The following is a 17,284-nucleotide window of genomic DNA, read 5'->3' on the forward strand; positions in this document are numbered from 1 at the left end:
TTATTTAGTTTGATTCATTAATTACTGGAATTATTTGGAATCGTTTTCTTGGAAAGAAGACTTTGTAGCATAGTAATTAACTCCAGCTGGACACATGATCCGGGACCCATGACCCGGCCAAATTCATGTTATGTCAAAATCCATGTTATTGGTTGATCGAGATAACCCCGGTTAATCAAAACGATATTATTTTAATTTTTTTAAATTAAAACAATGTTATTTTAAAAAATAAAAAAGTTAACATGGGTTTTGATCAAGTCAACTCTAACTCCAACTTAACTTTTCTTGAACACCCAGGTCGGATTAGGGGACAGATTGGCCGGGTCTTAGATAGATTTGTCGGGTCAGACCGGATTCAATAATTATGCTTTATAGTCTACTAGCTATATGACTCACGCTTCGTCGCGGGTCGGATAAAAAAATTCCAAGAAAAAAAATTATGTTTAGTCAATGCAAGCGCATTTTAAAGGAAAAAAAAATCAATGTTGAATAATTAAAATAAAAAAAAACAATGGCAACTCATGTTTACCTATTAAGCCAGTGACATGAGTCATTTGACTAGAAGCAACAAATTTGAAAAAAAAACTTGAAGCCTAGTTTTTAACCAACCAAATATTAAAGGATGATTGTTTTTTTTAAAAAAAAACAAACATACAAAAGGATAAAAAAAAATAGCAATTGCAAGCAAAAAAAAACTTGAGCCCACCCGGGTTAACCTGCCAAATCCACGAGTCAAGCTATGAGATCGGGAAAATCATATAAAAAGAAAACCACGAAGTTTATTTTTGTTTAAAACATCAATGTTGAAATATGAGATGAAAAAAAAAGTTAAAAAAATATTGATAGCAACCCTTGATCGGAAACACCAAATATGAAAAAATAATTACGGCCATTATCAACAAATCAAATATTGAAGGATGAAACTAAAAAAAAAATCATTCACACAAAAACAATGATTGAAATAACCATAAAAAAAAGGAAAACAAAGAAAACCATGAAGCTTGTTTTTTTTTAAAAAAAAAAATCAACATTGAGTAATGAGATTGAAAAAGAAAATAAGTAAAAAAAATAATGTGAACTCGTGACATGAACCATCTGATTGGAAGCACCAAACCTAAAAAAACCACGAAACTCAAATTTCAATAAATAAAATGTCGAAAGGCTGAAATTAAAAAAAAATCAATCACAAAAAAATGGATTAAAAAGAAAAAAAATAGAAAATTAAAAGAATAAGGATTAAAAATAAAAATAAATAAATAAATTTGAGGATGAATAATTTTTTATTAAAAGACTAAATTGAAAAAAAAATCAGTTTCATGAAAGAATTAAAAAATAAACCATGAAGAGAATAAGGACCATATCTAAAAAAGTCAACAAATTTAAAATTTTGATTAAAGGATGAAATTGAAAACAATTGAAAGTTTATAAAAAATTCAAGAAAAAAAAAGAATCGGGAACAAATTCAAAAAACTAAAAAGTAAAAAAGTTAGATTTAAGGATTCAATTAAAAAAATACAAAAGGGAAAATGATATAAATTCAAAATTCAAAAGAATGAGGACTGATATTAAAATATTTCAAACCAAGGGCACTATGAAGTTCTCAATGTCACACTTGAATTTCAAGAGAAGAGAGAAAAAAAAAAAAAAAAAACATATCTGGCAACGATATGTTCATCACATACCAACACGCGCTGCCTCTATAGGAATAGGATGTTGCGGGAAATTGAATGACACGGTGGAAAAAAATTTCACCACTACATAACATTCCACACACCACTGAAAGTTCACGGAACCTTCAATGCGCCTCCACGCGTATGGCACGCACCTAACATGTTTGAAATTTTATTATTTTTTAATTATTGTAAAGATTAATTTACCCCTCTATCCATCCAAAAATAACCAAAAACACATGGGAAAATACAAAAATGCCCCCCAAAAAAACTAAATAAATTCTAAAACCAAGGGTAAGTTAGTAAATTCAAAGTGCTCTAGATTTTTAATGTTTTTATTTATGGAAAGATAAATTTACCCCTCTACCCATAAAAACCCAGATAAAAATAAAAAAAATACCAAAAAAAACTTAATTAATTTTAAAACCGATGGAAATGTGAAATATCAAAAAAGTCTCTAGAAATCAACTATCATTTTTTTTCTTAAGGGTAGTGAAGGTATTTTACTATTAAAAAAAAAAAGGAAAAAAACCTTTGTACCCCAAAGCAAAGTAAAAATGACAAATGAATTATGTGGAAAAGATTTTTTTTTTTAAGGGTAGTGAAGGTATTTTTTTTTTAAATAGACTTTTGTACTTTAAAGCAAACAAAAATGACAAATAAATTATATAAAAAACCTATCTTACCCCTGAGCTTAACCTTTTTATCGTTTCACTATTACAATATAGAGTAAACTCTAGTGCGGCCGTGAATTTTCCTCGCCCGGTAATTTTTTTTCCTTTCTTTGGGGGTGCGGATAATTAGATTGGATGAGAGGAGGATTTCTAAATTTATTTCATGTATGACGATTGTCCGAAATCTTCATCTATTCTGACATTTCTGTTGGCAATATGACCGATGCCTTAATGGCCTAATCTACTTATTTAATGTCTTCTAATTGACTGATTCAACCTGTTGCATGTTGTCATATCTTATCATTCCATTAAATCTAAATCATATTTAAACAAGGGACATGATGCCCAAGAAACAACCTCACTGTGCAAATATCTACCTTTGATCATGTTCGACCAAGAAATGGACGGAGAGAGGAGACAACGAAGTCATTGTCTCCTCTATAAATGTCATTAGCAAAGTGATTATTGAAGAACGAGTACATGAGTTTACTTTTGGTTGGCAATGGAAAAAACCCCTCGGAGGCTTAAAAAAGTCCGTGCATGATGCTACTTGTGTATGTTTGAATATGTAGCAGAGTCAAGAGTATACTCCTCATAATATCCTAACATGTTTAAGATATAAATTTTGATTATTTGACCCTCATGCCTTTACTTTCTGTTCTTGTTGTTACACTAGCTGGTGAATCTTTAGGGAAACAATATCTAAAATTCTCTTTACGTGGGGTTACCAAGTACTATATAAATTATGTAGCCTGTGTAGTCCCTCTCTCACTATCCCTTCCTGTGCTTGCTTTGTAGTTGCTTTGTAATGGGGGTCTTGAGCTTCTGTTTCTTTGTTTTTTGGGTGTCTCAGGTTGTTTTTGCACAACAAACTACTGATCCTAATGAAGGTCTTGATCGCTTCATTTCTGTACCTACCTGGATAGGTTTATGGTTTTGAAGAAAGTTAATTTTTGTTTCTGTTATGTGATAATTGTGCTTTTGTTGTTCAGTGGATGCTCTTAACAGATTGATAGATTACTGGAATTTGAGAGACAAGTTGAATATTACTAATGACCCTTGCATCCAGAATGCAGCATGGGCTAAAAAACAAGCAAACCCTAGAGTTGCTTGTAATTGCAGCAGCAACCCCTGCCATATCACTCATCTGTCAGTATATAATCATCATTGCTATGCCAATCACCCTCAATTCTTAGTTATAGTAGTTGCTTACTGTTGAGGGTTTTGTTTTCATTTGTATTGTGGTTCAGGAAGATTCATGCTTTGGACATTTCTGGTGAGTTACCAAGTGAATTGTTTGTCCTGAAGGAGCTGATGAACTTGTAAGAAAGTCAAATTTTATTAGAGCTTTCACTTCTCTATTCTGTTGTGGATTTAAATAGCCTGAATTATTTATTATGATGCAGGGATTTTGGTAAGAATGTACTAAATGGTGCAATCCCAGCAGAAATTGAACGGTTATCAAACATGCAATACCTGTAATTGCCTGACAAGCTCTAAAGATCTTATATTTGCAGAGCTGTTGATTTTTCTTTTAATGAAAAAAAAAACTGAATTCTCTTTGTTGAGATACTCATAATTGTTATCCCTTGTGTTTGACAATGAACCAGTAATCTAGGCATCAACAATTTCACAGGTGTAGTGCCTCAAGAACTTGGAAATCTAACCAAGTTGATTACTCTGTTAAGTACTATCGGCAAGTTTTTACATATTTTTGTTGTTTTCATGTCATGACCTCTTCTCGATTTACTGAAGCTGATACTGATTGTATGAGTTTATATCATGTCACAGAGATTTTGGCTCCAACAATTTCATTGGACCACTACCCACATCCCTTGGAAAGTTGACATCCTTGCAGGAGCTGTAAGTTGTTCGTAACTAATTGATCAGGATACATGTGGAAGGACTTTAGGCCAGTTCTTCTGGTAGTATGGTGGATGTACATGTTTAATTGATAGGGATCATTGGACTAGCTGAGTTAGGGTGTTCTCAATTGGGAACTGCAGCCTTATCTTGCTTGCTAGCTGCACAATCTGATTAAAAATTGCTCTTTTTTCAGGTATATTAATAGCAGTGGAGTCAGTGGACGGATTCCGCAAGAATTTGCAAATCTGAAATCTCTCCGAACTCTGTAACTCTCTCAGTTTCTATGTACTGTAGTGGAGAATTTTTAGATTCACATGATGGATTGCAAGGTAATTCTTGGATTTTGTACCCTTCATTTCAGCTGGGCATCTGATAACTTGTTCACTGGAAAGCTTCCGGCCTTCTTCGGAAATCTGACAAAACTCAGGAACCTGTATGCATGGTTTTCCTTCTTCTATAATGCTAATGCTTTGAAAAAAGATCTTAACTAGTTATAAAGTTTTCGTTCTTCACATTTCTCATCTGCAGGCGGCTTCAAGGGACATTGCTTGAAGGTCCAATTCCAAGCAGTTTTAGTGCTCTAAAGAAGCTGGGAGACCTGTAAGGCCTTCAAATAGGAGTTAAAATATCTTGCATCATCAAACATGCTGTTGTTTTCTAACTCTCAGAACAAGAATGTTCAGCGAAAAATGTAGCAGGCTATATACTAGCAGCAGCTGAATGTTTGCAGATCCTCATATTTTTTTCCTGCCCTCAGTCACTATAATGCGGGACAATAGAGATTTGAAGATAGAAGTAATAAGCTAAGAAAAGAAGAAGAAGAAGCTAAGAATAAAAAGCGAAAGAAAGAGAAGAAAAAAAGCTGAAGAAGAGAAGAATGGGTTGGAAAAGTTTGCAACTTTACAATTTTTATTCAATTCATTAACAACTCCCTAACATTTAGAAAAATAGAATATAAATATTAAAACCCTAATTAGAATAAAACAATTGAGCTTATACCCCACTAAATAAAATATTCAACAATAACTAAATTAAAGCCAATAAATAAACCTAAATAAAATCTAATAACACAAGGGTTGGACTATCCTCCATCATCCTAAATTATATGGACATGTAAACCATGTCTCGGGTCGATATCCCCATCACACTATTTGTGGATTACTTATCAATCACTATGCAGTAAATCAGAATGTTTTATATTAGTATGTTCTCAGGAGAATCGGTGATCTTAATGGTGAAGATTCTTCTCTTGAGTTCTTGCTAGACCAGAAAAATTTGACTATATTGTAAGTTTCTGTAAATCTCAAGTAAGAGTTTTTTTCCATCAGTTTCTTACCCCTTACTTTTGTTTTATTTTATATTCTCTAATAAGTGCATTGCCTATTATGTTTTTGCAGGATTTTGAGAAACTGTCTACTCTCGGGACAAATTCCAGACCAACTGGGAAACTTCTCCCAGTTGCAAGAACTGTAAGTCACTTAGACATCAAAATTTGTGCATTCGGAGCTTCATTTTAACCTATGCAAAACAAATTTGTCATGACAGGGATTTGAGTTTCAACAAATTAACAGGTCAAATTCCAGACTCATTTCAAGATTTAGCTTCATTACACTATCTGTAAGTTTTATACTCTACCACTTCGGTCTCCGTTTTATTATGATGCGATCAGTGAAGCTGATTCTTGTTCATCAGAACCATTCCACTTCCATACCTATGATGAATCATGTTCAGGTCATAAGATTGGAAAAAATGGAACCTGTTTTATCTGATAAGTGTATTTTGGCCAGCTGAAAAATGTGTTTGTTTCAGTTAGTCTATTTGGTTTTACTTGAAGAAATGTTGGCTATATATGTCAGGTATCTTGGAAGTAACAACTTGAGTGGGCAACTCCCTGCAAATATCATAGGTCTAAATCTAATTGCAATGTGAGTGCCACCCTGAATTTATATACAAGGAAATTAAAACACTTATATCATAATAACACAATTAAATCATTAGTTAATGCCATGATAAGTTCATCCTCTCTTTCATCCTTCGTCTGCTACAATCCGAAAACTTGCAGCAGATGAGACTAAGGAAAGGAAAGGCTCAACGAATGTCAATTAATAGGAGCATTAATCGTTTTTGTACTGTGGATACTGATAAATCGAATCATGCTTCTAGCTAAGACTAAGTTTTTAGTGGACACTTCATGGCAGAGATGTCTCATTCAATCCCCTTTCTGGAAATTTGCCACAAAACTCTATGAGGGTTGGATTATCAATGTAAGTTGAACTTTGTTTCCTTCTCATTCAATCATTTCTGGAAGTAATCTTTACAAGTTTTTGTCAAGTGGTCATGCTGTAGTTAAGCAAGATGCAACATTTTCTTTTTCTTTTTCAGGAATGCTGTTGGAACTTCCATTAATGCAAACAATTTACAGGGGTAAGCTTTTCTGGAGATTACTATGTCATTGAAAATCTTTTGCTCTATATAGGAAAACATCAGATTCTGATTAAAAATATTTACAATAGGAAAACATCTATCGCCACAGTTTTGATTGACACCCTCATAAATTTTCTCTAATCACAGTTGTGGTTGAGAAACCCTCATGAATTTTCTCTAATCAAGTGAACAAAAATGTACACAGAAAAGCTTCTGGGATGTTGCAGTGCCTCAAAGCTGATTTCAAGTGCAGCAACAAAGTTCCATCAAGTATAGCTTTCGAATTTCGGCATGCTTAAAACTGCTTTGTACATCATAGATTTTTGAGGATTGTTTATGACACAAGTTCATCTTCCAAACCTACTTGCATTCTATTTCCATTGCAGAAACATTTTCTGTCAAATGTGGAGGTACGGCCAAGACATCTGCATCTGGGATAGAATATGAGGGTGATTTTGAATCAATGGGAGCTGCTTCACTGTACACAAGCTCAGACAATCTGTGGGCAGTAAGCAATACTGGGAATTTCATTTCGAACCCAAACGGACCACAATATTTAACACAAACAGGTTCTCAAATCACTGGAACTTTGGACTCTGAGCTATATAAGACAGCAAGGATTTCACCGAGCTCGCTGAGGTACTATGGCCTTGGTCTAAAGAATGGAAGATACAGTGTTGAGCTTCACTTTGCAGAGATAGGAATGGATGACTCTCATTCTTGGAAAGGCCTCGGAAGGCGCTTATTCGACATTTACATACAGGTATGCTGAAAAAGTCCCATTTACACGTAGAAATATCGATAAACCTATACAGGAGAAAGAGACAGAGACAGCTTTCGCTGTAAGACATCTATGTGCATGCTTGATGATCATTAATGTCATGACTGGCTTTAGGGAGAAATAGTTCTTAAGGACTTCAACATTAAAAACGAAGCTGGTGGATCCAAAAAAGCGTTGATTAAAACATTTGAAGCAAATGTGACCAACACAATCATGGACATTCACTTCTTCTGGGCTGGAAAAGGCACTTGCTGCATTCCATATCAAGGAACATATGGACCTTTAGTATCAGCCATTCATGTTTCTCAAGGTAGATCCATCCTCACATTTTCTTTCTCAAGCATGCAAATATCCATTTGCAAACTTCCTTTGCATTTCTAACTTGCTCTACCGTGCTTAATTTATGCAGTATCTGATGGTGCTGGCTCTTCCAAGAGGGACAAGAAACGTGTAGGAAAACTTGTTGGGATATCAATGGCATGTGTAGCTGGGCTTGTGATCATCTCTTCTGTATTTTATCTATGGTGGATAAAAGAGGATTCATCTCAGCACATGAGAATTTACACTGGTCACCCAGGTAATGATTAATGAGAGAAACTTAATGACCCCACAAGGGTTGCTGCAAAAATGCTATGTGGCTAATTACCTTTCCGGTAAACGTTCCTCTGTAAAATAATTGTAAAATAGCCGACTGTTTTCCAACAAGAAAGAATTTATCTCTACATGCAAAAACCAGCAATAGGAATTAGGTTCCCCATTCGATGTCAATGGGAAACAGGGAATCAGTCATCGTGTGATTGTTTTTTTTTCTTTTCTTTTTGCACCACATGTTTAGAACTGTTGATGGGCCTAGAAAGAATGGTGATTCAAGGGAAAGAACCCTAAATGGGGTTTTATTGCTCTGAAAGTGAAAGCACTATTATATGCTTGTCGGTCGAGAAATCTGAAGATTGTAGTAAAATAAGATTATCAATCATTTCATGCTTGAAATTATGCAAATTCGACATGAACAGTAACTAAAGATTTGCCAACTTCTGAGTGCTCTAACCCCTCCATTACAGGGTAACCCTCCAAAAGTTATAAAAGAAAAGGAGGAATCTAGTGGATGCTTCTCTGTGCTCTAGATTTGTTTAATCATCTTCAACAAGAAGGAATGAATTATTAATTGTCAATCAAACAAGAACACATTTGGGGAAAAACACATTTTTTAGGCATCCAATGTTAAAAGAGAACCAAATTGATCAGCTCCACCATCCCAAGGAAACCCAGCCCTACTTTAATCCATACCTTTTGCTAGTTCCCTTTCATCTTCTACTTTGAAAGGGCTTTGTTTGGATGTAGTCATGAGATTCACAACAAATCAAATCGACTAGTTGACATGATTGAAAAGAAGTATAATGCTTCAAACACTTCCTCATCGAAAAGGGTTCCTTGATGCCATGGCATCTTTCACCTTCGTTGCTTTTGTTGGATCATATGAGTAATCTGCGTTGAAATCTCATATAGAGACGCATCAAAAGTGTTTTGTATTGTTTATATAGAAAGTCTCCGTAGATGTTACTGTTATTGTTATTTTATGAGCAGCCCTTTCTGGTTTGGTTTTAACTTTTAAGTGGAGGTTTGTGGATGCAGTTTAATCTGTTTTTTTATTAAAAAATATTATTTTATTTTAATATATTAATATTAAAAATAAATTTTAAAAAATAATAAAAATATTATCTTAATATTATGTCCGCCAAACACTTATACAGAAAATATTTGGAAATTGAATAGGATTAACTCTCCAAAAAAAGAAAACAAGCTTTAAAAAAAAAAACATAAAATAAAAGACTTATGCTTACAATCTTTCGAGCATAGTTTTAAAATCTGGCCCGACCCGACAGATCAACCCAGAATCTAGCCAACCTGGGGCTGGAATCGGGCCAGATTTAAGAAAAAATAGAGAAAGAAAAAACACGGGGTGGCCTGGCTGACCCGACAAGACTTGGTTAGAAACTCAATTGCAACCCGTTGGCTTTTGTTTTGTTTTTATTAAAACGATGTTATTTTGATTTTAAAAAAAAATTGACCCAGGCGATCAGGTGACCCGGTCAAAACCCGGAACTCAGGCCTTGAACCGGACCGGATTTAAAAACTATGCTTCAGAATAATATTAAATACTAAAAAAAAATTAAAAAATTACTATTAATAGTGATTAGCGATCATGGTAGTAATTAAGATATTAATAACGAAGGAAATAGTTTATATACAATAAATAAAAATAATATATTATTTTTCTATAAAAAATATATTATAATTCCTTATTTTTATTCTAACATCTTATAGCAATCAAACTATGTTTAATTTTCATTTTTATTCCCACTCTTCTTTTTTATTGCCAATTTAATTTAGTTAATTTCAACTAAATGCCTACAAAGTAAGAATAATTTTTTTTTATTGGCAGTCACATTATTCCATTCTTTATTCTCAAACAATAACTAAGAGTATTTCATCAAGTTACATACCTTAGTGGTACAATAATTGATTATTAAAAAAATTGATTAAAAAAAAATTAATTTTCCAGACATGGAATATGTTTTTCAACTTTTCCCATAGAAAAAGTTTTTTACCAAAAAAAATTGCTTGTTGGCAAGCAAATGGAACCGTAGATGAAAATGAAAGGTTTTGTAGTGGTGAGAGGCCAGAATTGAGACGAGAGAAAAGTAGTCAGTAGAGCCTCAAATATAAGTATTTTTTTTATTTAAAAATATTAAATTAATATTTTTTAAGTAATTATAAAAAAATTTAACGCGTTGATATTAAAAAATTATTATTTTAATATATTTAAAAAAAATATATAATACATCATAATATTAAATACACACGGACTTCATGGTTAACTCTTGGTTTTTAACAATTGAGATTACTTAAAAGCCGATGGATTTAAAGCCTACCTGAGACTGTGATAAAGATTGATTTTTAAAGAATTTTTTACTTGAAAATGTATTAAAATAATATTTTTTTTATTTAAAATTTATTTCTAATATTAATACATCAAAACAATTTAAAAACACGAAAAAATTAAAAACTAAAAAATAATTAAAAATATTTAAAAACATGATTAAATTACAATACTTAATCAGGACTAACCACCATGATATCACGATGAAATCATATAATTGAAAATTTATTCAAGTAGTGCAAAGGACATAAAGTTCCTCAAAATCGAAAAACAATAAGAAAAAAGAGAGGACATAAAGTTCATGAATTAAGTGGACTTTTTTTTTTAATTATTTTTCTTAATTTGCCACTCATCTTTAATCACTTTACTCTTTCCCCCCACATTAATTTCTTTAATATAAAGCAACTAAAGTTAGTACTGACCGTATGCTTTTCATCTTCCAATCCCTCTTCTTTTTGCATGCATCGCGTTATCCCAGCCAAAAATAACACAGCCATTGAGTAGTTTTGACTAGTTATTTTACTTGTGATTTGTTGGGGGTTGAATAATTTTTTTTCAGTAAAAGTATTAAATATATAGGTTTATTTCATGTGTTTTTAGATAGAAAATACAAAAAGAAAAGTTGAAGGAAAAAATAAAAATAAAAATACTCAATTTAAAAAAAAAAAAAAAAATCTGAGATGATTAGGGTTAACTTGTCAGGATGTGAACTAGATTATAAATCCTATTGAATTTAATTATTTTTTATTTATAAAAATATCTTTCACTTGATTATACATCATCAACTAGTACACATGACATTTTTTCTATATCAAACACCAATTTGTTTTCTTAAAAACAATAATGGTGATGCACATGACTAAAATAATAAATAGCCTAGTTTTTTAAAAGTTTGATAACAAAACAAGGTTTTTTTAAAATCAAACAAAAACGACCTGAAAAAACAAACAAATGATGAAATGATTTTTTTTTAATTTTAAAGGGTTAAAATATATCAATTTAAAAAAAAACATGTTATGCACTAAATTAAATAATATTCTATAAGAAAATCATTAAAAAATTGTTGATTTTTTTTAAAAAAAAACCAAAAAAACCAATAAGACACTGAATGGACAAAGAAACAATTTAAAATTATATCCTAAGAAAAGAGTCCCAAGCACGCAGTCCTAACCTTGGTGGCCCAACATGTCTGGACAGATGACCTGTTTTTCACCTTTCATTTTTCTTTTAAAAAAATAGCAGGTGGCATTTTGAGCAACATGATAGTTGAAAAATCAAAGGAGTGTTTTTGCTCTAAAAACTCATTTTTAACTCAAAATACAGAGAAAATACTCTTGACACTTTGATAAACCATTTTATTATCTCAAAAACTAAAAAAAAAAAAAAAACTGAAATCAACTCAAAACCAAACTTTCTAAGCTCATATAAGTTTTTTAAGGTAATTTAAATATAAGAAAACATCCAAGTGGAACTCCTCTTACTAAATAAAACTTGTTGACACCAAGATCAGCCATTTTGATGGCTAGAATCTATGTCAATAATAACTTTTTTTTTACCGATGAAATCCAATAATTTTTTCTCTCGTTAATCAAACTAAAAACCAGAAAATAAGTAAAATGAGGTTTTTGATCAAAATTTATTTGTTTTTTATTTAAAAATTAAAGGGACCTGATTTTTATATTTTGAAAAATACAAGGACTAAATCTAACAATTCAATAAAAAGTTAGTAATCCTTTCCTTTTCTTGAAGTGGGTTGGCCCAATCAGATCCGACAATTATGCTACAAACTAAGAAAGTCAAATCGGAATATAATTATATTTATTCATCCGGAAAACTCACTTTCTAAATTAATTTTCCTAACATGATCATTTATTGATGGATTAATCTTACCAATAGATAAACAAGCAACTAATAACAATTATTCCAAAGTCTGTCTATCTGTTGGTTTAATTTTGAACCTTAAATTCCTTCACTTTTTTTGCGCACAATTTTGATTGGTAGGTAATAAACAGTGAATTATACATGTTTGATATTATAATGTAGAATATTTTTTAATTGATAATATATCAAAAATTATATTTTTAACTTTAATATATTAAAATTATCTAAAAAATATTAGATAAAAAAAATTCAAAAAAATATTGAAATGAAAAATAAAAACACTTAGAGAAAATATATTTTGGTGCCATCGAGTAAAAAAAAAGGCACAATACCTTGTCGTGCTATACGCAGCATTATCTGTTTGTACTTATCCCCTTGTTTGGACACAGGCAACCCTTTAATGGCGAGTTGGCAACCAAATTCTCCATTACATAAATTACCATTCGCCTAATCCCACCTCTAATCCTAAAATTATTTAGTTATTCACCGCCAGCAATTTATCTTCTGGGACCTTTTTGCCCTTTAGACCCGTTCATTAAATTGTTAATTAATACTTTAATCACAGTTAGAATCTAATTAGTACTTCCAAAGGCAAATGTCTCCAAACTTGACATCAATCATCAATGAGCAGTGACTGTGGGACCAGGCAACCGGATCAGCCGCCACGTCAATAATCCCGAAACTCTAAAATCCACAAAATGAGAAAATCGACATCACCGTTTACCGTACGCATAGTCTTTGGTGTGATGGTGTCTTCATGTATCATAAAATCATCTAGACCACTCAAGATTTTGAAGATTTTGACAAAAACCCTTCTTCATCCTTAAAAAAACACTCCAAGAATCTTTTTTTTTTACCTAAAAAAATTAGGAAAATAATATTAATAATAGGCATGATTATTGTTTTATATATTAAGAAATATAATTTAATTATTTTTTTTTATTTTTTAAACATTTTCTCTAATTACTCAGGATTTTTTAATCTAACTACCTTTTCTTTAAAATGATAATTAAAGAAATCTTGGACATCAAAAGAGTTTAAGTCGAATTCTAATATTTTATATATACATAAAAAAAAAGTTACTGTAATTCCTCCTAAATTACATACAACAAAAAAAAAATCATTACATAAATATTATTAATGCTAGTAAGAATTTCTTTATATAATTTTTCTATATGTAAATATAGAAAGTCCATTAAATCTTCAATTTTACCGTTCAAAAAAAAAAAAAAAAAAAAAAACCTCTTTGAACAGAAGAAAACAAATCAATCGAGTGGCCTCTTCTATTCTCTTTTCTTCAAGTATTTATTTACTCCGTTCCGACAAACAAACACACACAGCCCGGAGACATGCTTCTTTCAGACAAAAGCTCCCCCACCCTCAAGACACTTCCGCTACTATAGCTGTCCTCCTCCACATCTTTGATCAAATCAACGCCTCTCCTTCCTCCACGTCCTCTCCGGACCCCAACTTCCTCTTTAAATCTACCTTTTTTTATTTTATTATTACAGCTTATTGCAAACTCACACCCAAAAACACTTTCCATCTTTCTCTCCCCCCCCCCCCCCCCCCCCCCCCCGGCACCGGGATTGTCATTAGATCCGACGCCGTTGTCAACAGATCCCAGATCCAGCAACCTCAAAATACGACACACCGGTAATCACTTCTATTAACCAAATAAACTAAATCCTCATTTATAGTCTACTTCTGCCAGCTCAACGGTCAAGATGGCGCCGAGCACGATTCGAAAAGCGATTGGGACCGTTAAAGATCAAACAAGCATAGGTATAGCGAAAGTAGCGAGTAACATGGCGCCAGAGCTTGAAGTGGCAATCGTGAAAGCAACGAGCCACGACGATGATCCGCCGAATCAGAAATATATTCACGAGATCTTGAATCTAACTTCGTATTCTCGCGGTTACGTTCATGCTTGTGTGTCTTTCGTTTCGAAAAGGTTAGGGAAAACGCGGGATTGGATCGTGGCGTTGAAAACATTGATGCTTATTCATAGGTTATTGAACGAAGGAGATCCGTTATTTCAAGAGGAGATTTTGTATGCCACTAGGAAAGGTACTCGGCTGTTGAATATGAGTGATTTTAGAGATGAAGCGCATTCGAGTTCCTGGGACCATTCGGCTTTTGTTAGGACTTTCGCGATGTATTTGGATCAAAGACTTGAATTGATCTTGTTTGAACGGAAAGGAGGTGATGGTGGCCGTGTCGGTGGGAGTCGTGGTGCGGGGAGTGCTCATGGTGGTGAAATTGAGAGATATTATGGAGGCAGGGGTGGTTTTGGCAGGGAAGATTCGGGTAGAGGTGATTTCAGGTCGCCGCCGCCAAGAGCTTATGAGTATAGTGATCAGTATAATGGGGATTATAATAGGGGGGAGAGTGGGTATGGGATGCCGAGGAGGACGAGGTCGTATGGGGATATGAGTGAGATGGGGGGCGGAGAAGGAAGGGAAGAGAAGAAGACAGCAACGCCGTTGAGGGAAATGAAGCCGGAGAGGATTTTTGGGAAGATGGGACATTTACAGAGGTTGCTGGATAGATTCTTGTCATGTAGGCCGACGGGGTTGGCCAAGAATAATAGGATGATATTGATTGCGTTGTATCCGGTTGTGAAAGAGAGTTTTCAGTTATACGCGGATATATGTGAGGTTTTGGCTGTTTTGCTCGATAAGTTTTTTGATATGGAGTATCCGGATTGTGTTAAGGCCTTTGATGCTTATGCTAGTGCGGCGAAGCAGATTGACGAGCTGATTGCGTTTTATAATTGGTGTAAGGATACTGGAGTGGCGAGATCGTCCGAGTACCCTGAAGTGCAGAGGATTACAGGCAAGTTGTTGGAGACTTTGGAGGAGTTTGTGAGGGATAGAGCTAAGAGACCTAAGAGTCCGGAGAGGAAAGAGGAGGCACCCCCTGTGCCTCAAGAGGAGGAGCCTGTGCCTGATATGAATGAAATCAAGGCCCTGCCTGCACCGGAGGATTTTACTCCTCCCCCACCTCCGGAGACGGAGCCCAGGCCTCAGAAACCACAGGTTACTGAGGATTTGGTGAATTTGAGGGATGATGCTGTCACGGCTGACGATCAAGGGAATAGGTTGGCTTTGGCTTTGTTTGCTGGTCCAGCAGCCAATAGTGGGAACGGATCATGGGAAGCATTCCAATCTAACGGAGAGCCCCAAGTGACCTCAGCATGGCAGACTCCAGCTGCTGAAGCTGGCAAGGCAGATTGGGAATTGGCATTGGTTGAGACAGCTAGTAATTTATCGAAGCAGAAAGCAACTTTGGGAGGTGGGTTTGATCCATTGTTGTTAAATGGAATGTATGATCAGGGAATGGTGAGGCAACATGTTGGCACTGCTCAACTGAGTGGAGGTAGTGCTAGTAGCGTGGCGTTACCAGGGCCTGGGAATGGTACAACACCTGTTTTAGCTCTGCCAGCTCCAGATGGAACAGTCCAGGCAGTTAATCAGGACCCTTTCGCCGCATCTCTGTGTGTTCCACCTCCCTCATACGTCCAAATGGCAGATATGGAGAAGAAACAACAATTGCTTGTTCAGGAGCAGGTGACATGGCAGCAATATGCCAGGGATGGGATGCAAGGTCAAACTAGTTTGGCCAAGATCAGCGGTGGTGGTTACTACAATGCAGGTCCTATGCCAACGATGCCTTATGGAATGCCACCTGTCAATGGAATGGGGCCACCACCGGCCGGGTATTACTACACTCCTTACTGATTTGAATGTCATTTATCTATAGATTTTGTTCATGTTCACGTCTATCGTTTTAGTGTTTTGTTTCTCTTAAAAATACATGATGTCATGTTGTTCCTGCAATCTGTGCGCAAAATGGGAGTGACTGGGAGAGGGGGACGCCGAGCTCAAGAGATTAATGATGCTGGGGAATTTTGATGTTTGGGAGACCTGTAATTGGAACTGCGATGTCTCTTTGTGCTTTGTAATATTAGAATCTTCTGACGTTTTTATTCTTTATTTCTTTACCTTTTATCATTGGTTTGAAACAGCAGAAAACTACTTTTAACACAATCTAAACCGCTGCTTCTTGCTATTGATTGTAAAAACTGTTCCTTTTTATTGCTGGTCGTGATGAACCATGTATCTGCATCGTTACCAGCTAGGTATTTGGCATGGAGGCTTCTGCATTACCTGTTGTTTATTCTATATGCATTGTGATCAAAGATTAAAACTTTAGTTCCCAAGTTCCTAGCAGTGCTTGTTCCCTTTCTCCCTTGTAACTTTAAGAGCTGGGAAAATGATCGATGTTTATTCTGGAAGAATAGTTGCTCCACCAAATTTGGTGAGGAGAGGTTTTCCCCCACCAGATGATTGGTCTATATTTTCTGTAAGCTGGTATGACTTTGATTACTTGACCCACTGCCGTGATTTTAGCTCGGGAGATGACTGTAGCATTTCCATCATCTTAATATCGTATCAGTCAGAGTTATCGATGCATCCCATAATGGTAACATTTTGCTGAAATCTATCTTTGTTATTAACTCGGAGAACTATATCTACTAGGAAGCAGTACTTTGTTATCATCTAACAGGTAGATAATGACCTGCTTAATACGACAATTAATCCAGTCGTGCATTTTAGACAGAGTGCCTTGAATTCTAATTCTTCCTTGGATTTGGATGTTTAGCGAGGTAAATGGTCTGTGTCAGGAGGCCAATCCTTAATTAACTTTTAAATATTGAGAGGATTCTGTGTCTTTGACAACGTGGCTTGATAAAATTGAATCCAAGCTTGGACACATTATCCCTGATATTCCACGTCATTTGTGATGGAGTATAATTCAATGCATGTTGAAAGGTTCAACGTTGACAAGTTAGCTAACCAAAAATATGATCTGGATTTGATAATTTATTTGCTTTTCCTATTAAGGTTCCTATAATTATACAAATCCGAGTCAACTGACAGTAGATATCCGAGAAAAAATGACTTTGTCAATCGAAAGTTAAATATTCCAGCTGTTCAGGATCTGTTAGCGTCGAGCTAGGAACCAAGAATCCATGGTCCTG

At 34.4% G+C, this 17,284-nt stretch overlaps 2 protein-coding genes across 4 annotated transcripts; both read left to right on the top strand.

Moving 5' to 3' along the window:
- The first annotated feature begins 2,691 nt into the window (after positions 1-2,691).
- On the top strand, positions 2,692-8,322 carry LOC7458372 (probable LRR receptor-like serine/threonine-protein kinase At1g56130). 3 transcript variants are annotated; one of them, XM_024589984.2, is made up of 20 exons: positions 2,692-2,927; positions 3,198-3,234; positions 3,337-3,493; positions 3,595-3,666; positions 3,751-3,822; positions 3,955-4,026; positions 4,136-4,207; positions 4,404-4,475; positions 4,572-4,643; positions 4,739-4,810; positions 5,425-5,496; positions 5,608-5,679; positions 5,756-5,827; positions 6,067-6,135; positions 6,409-6,474; positions 6,593-6,634; positions 6,840-6,904; positions 7,021-7,397; positions 7,530-7,725; positions 7,825-8,322. In XM_024589984.2, exons 1-20 carry the CDS (start codon positions 2,901-2,903, stop codon positions 8,001-8,003), a joined length of 1,935 nt encoding a protein of 644 aa, XP_024445752.1. In that variant the 5' UTR covers positions 2,692-2,900; the 3' UTR covers positions 8,004-8,322. The 3 variants fall into 3 exon arrangements, with proteins under 3 accessions (XP_024445752.1, XP_024445751.1, XP_024445753.1); XM_024589983.2 differs by lacking the exon at positions 2,692-2,927 and having other exon boundaries at positions 2,939-3,234; XM_024589985.2 differs by lacking the exons at positions 2,692-2,927; positions 6,067-6,135 and having other exon boundaries at positions 2,939-3,234.
- Positions 8,323-13,553: 5,231 nt separating this feature from the next.
- On the top strand, positions 13,554-16,235 carry LOC7458371 (putative clathrin assembly protein At2g25430). The gene has a single exon (XM_002324828.4). It carries the CDS (start codon positions 13,965-13,967, stop codon positions 15,978-15,980), a length of 2,016 nt encoding a protein of 671 aa, XP_002324864.1. The 5' UTR covers positions 13,554-13,964; the 3' UTR covers positions 15,981-16,235.
- The last annotated feature ends 1,049 nt before the right edge of the window (positions 16,236-17,284 follow it).

Source organism: Populus trichocarpa, chromosome 18, assembly GCF_000002775.5.
Source record: "Populus trichocarpa isolate Nisqually-1 chromosome 18, P.trichocarpa_v4.1, whole genome shotgun sequence".
Lineage (NCBI taxonomy): Eukaryota > Viridiplantae > Streptophyta > Magnoliopsida > Malpighiales > Salicaceae > Populus > Populus trichocarpa.

Excerpts from the sequence above, each read along its gene's own strand:
- LOC7458371 (XM_002324828.4), top strand. The coding sequence starts at position 13,965 with ATGGCGCCGAGCACGATTCGAAAAGCGATTGGGACCGTTAAAGATCAA.
- LOC7458372 (XM_024589983.2), top strand. The coding sequence starts at position 3,153 with ATGGGGGTCTTGAGCTTCTGTTTCTTTGTTTTTTGGGTGTCTCAGGTT. Across the intron at positions 3,823-3,954 it reads TTATCAAACATGCAATACCT|TAATCTAGGCATCAACAATT; the intron begins GTAATTGCCTGA and ends ACAATGAACCAG. Across the intron at positions 7,398-7,529 it reads TATTCGACATTTACATACAG|GGAGAAATAGTTCTTAAGGA; the intron begins GTATGCTGAAAA and ends GACTGGCTTTAG.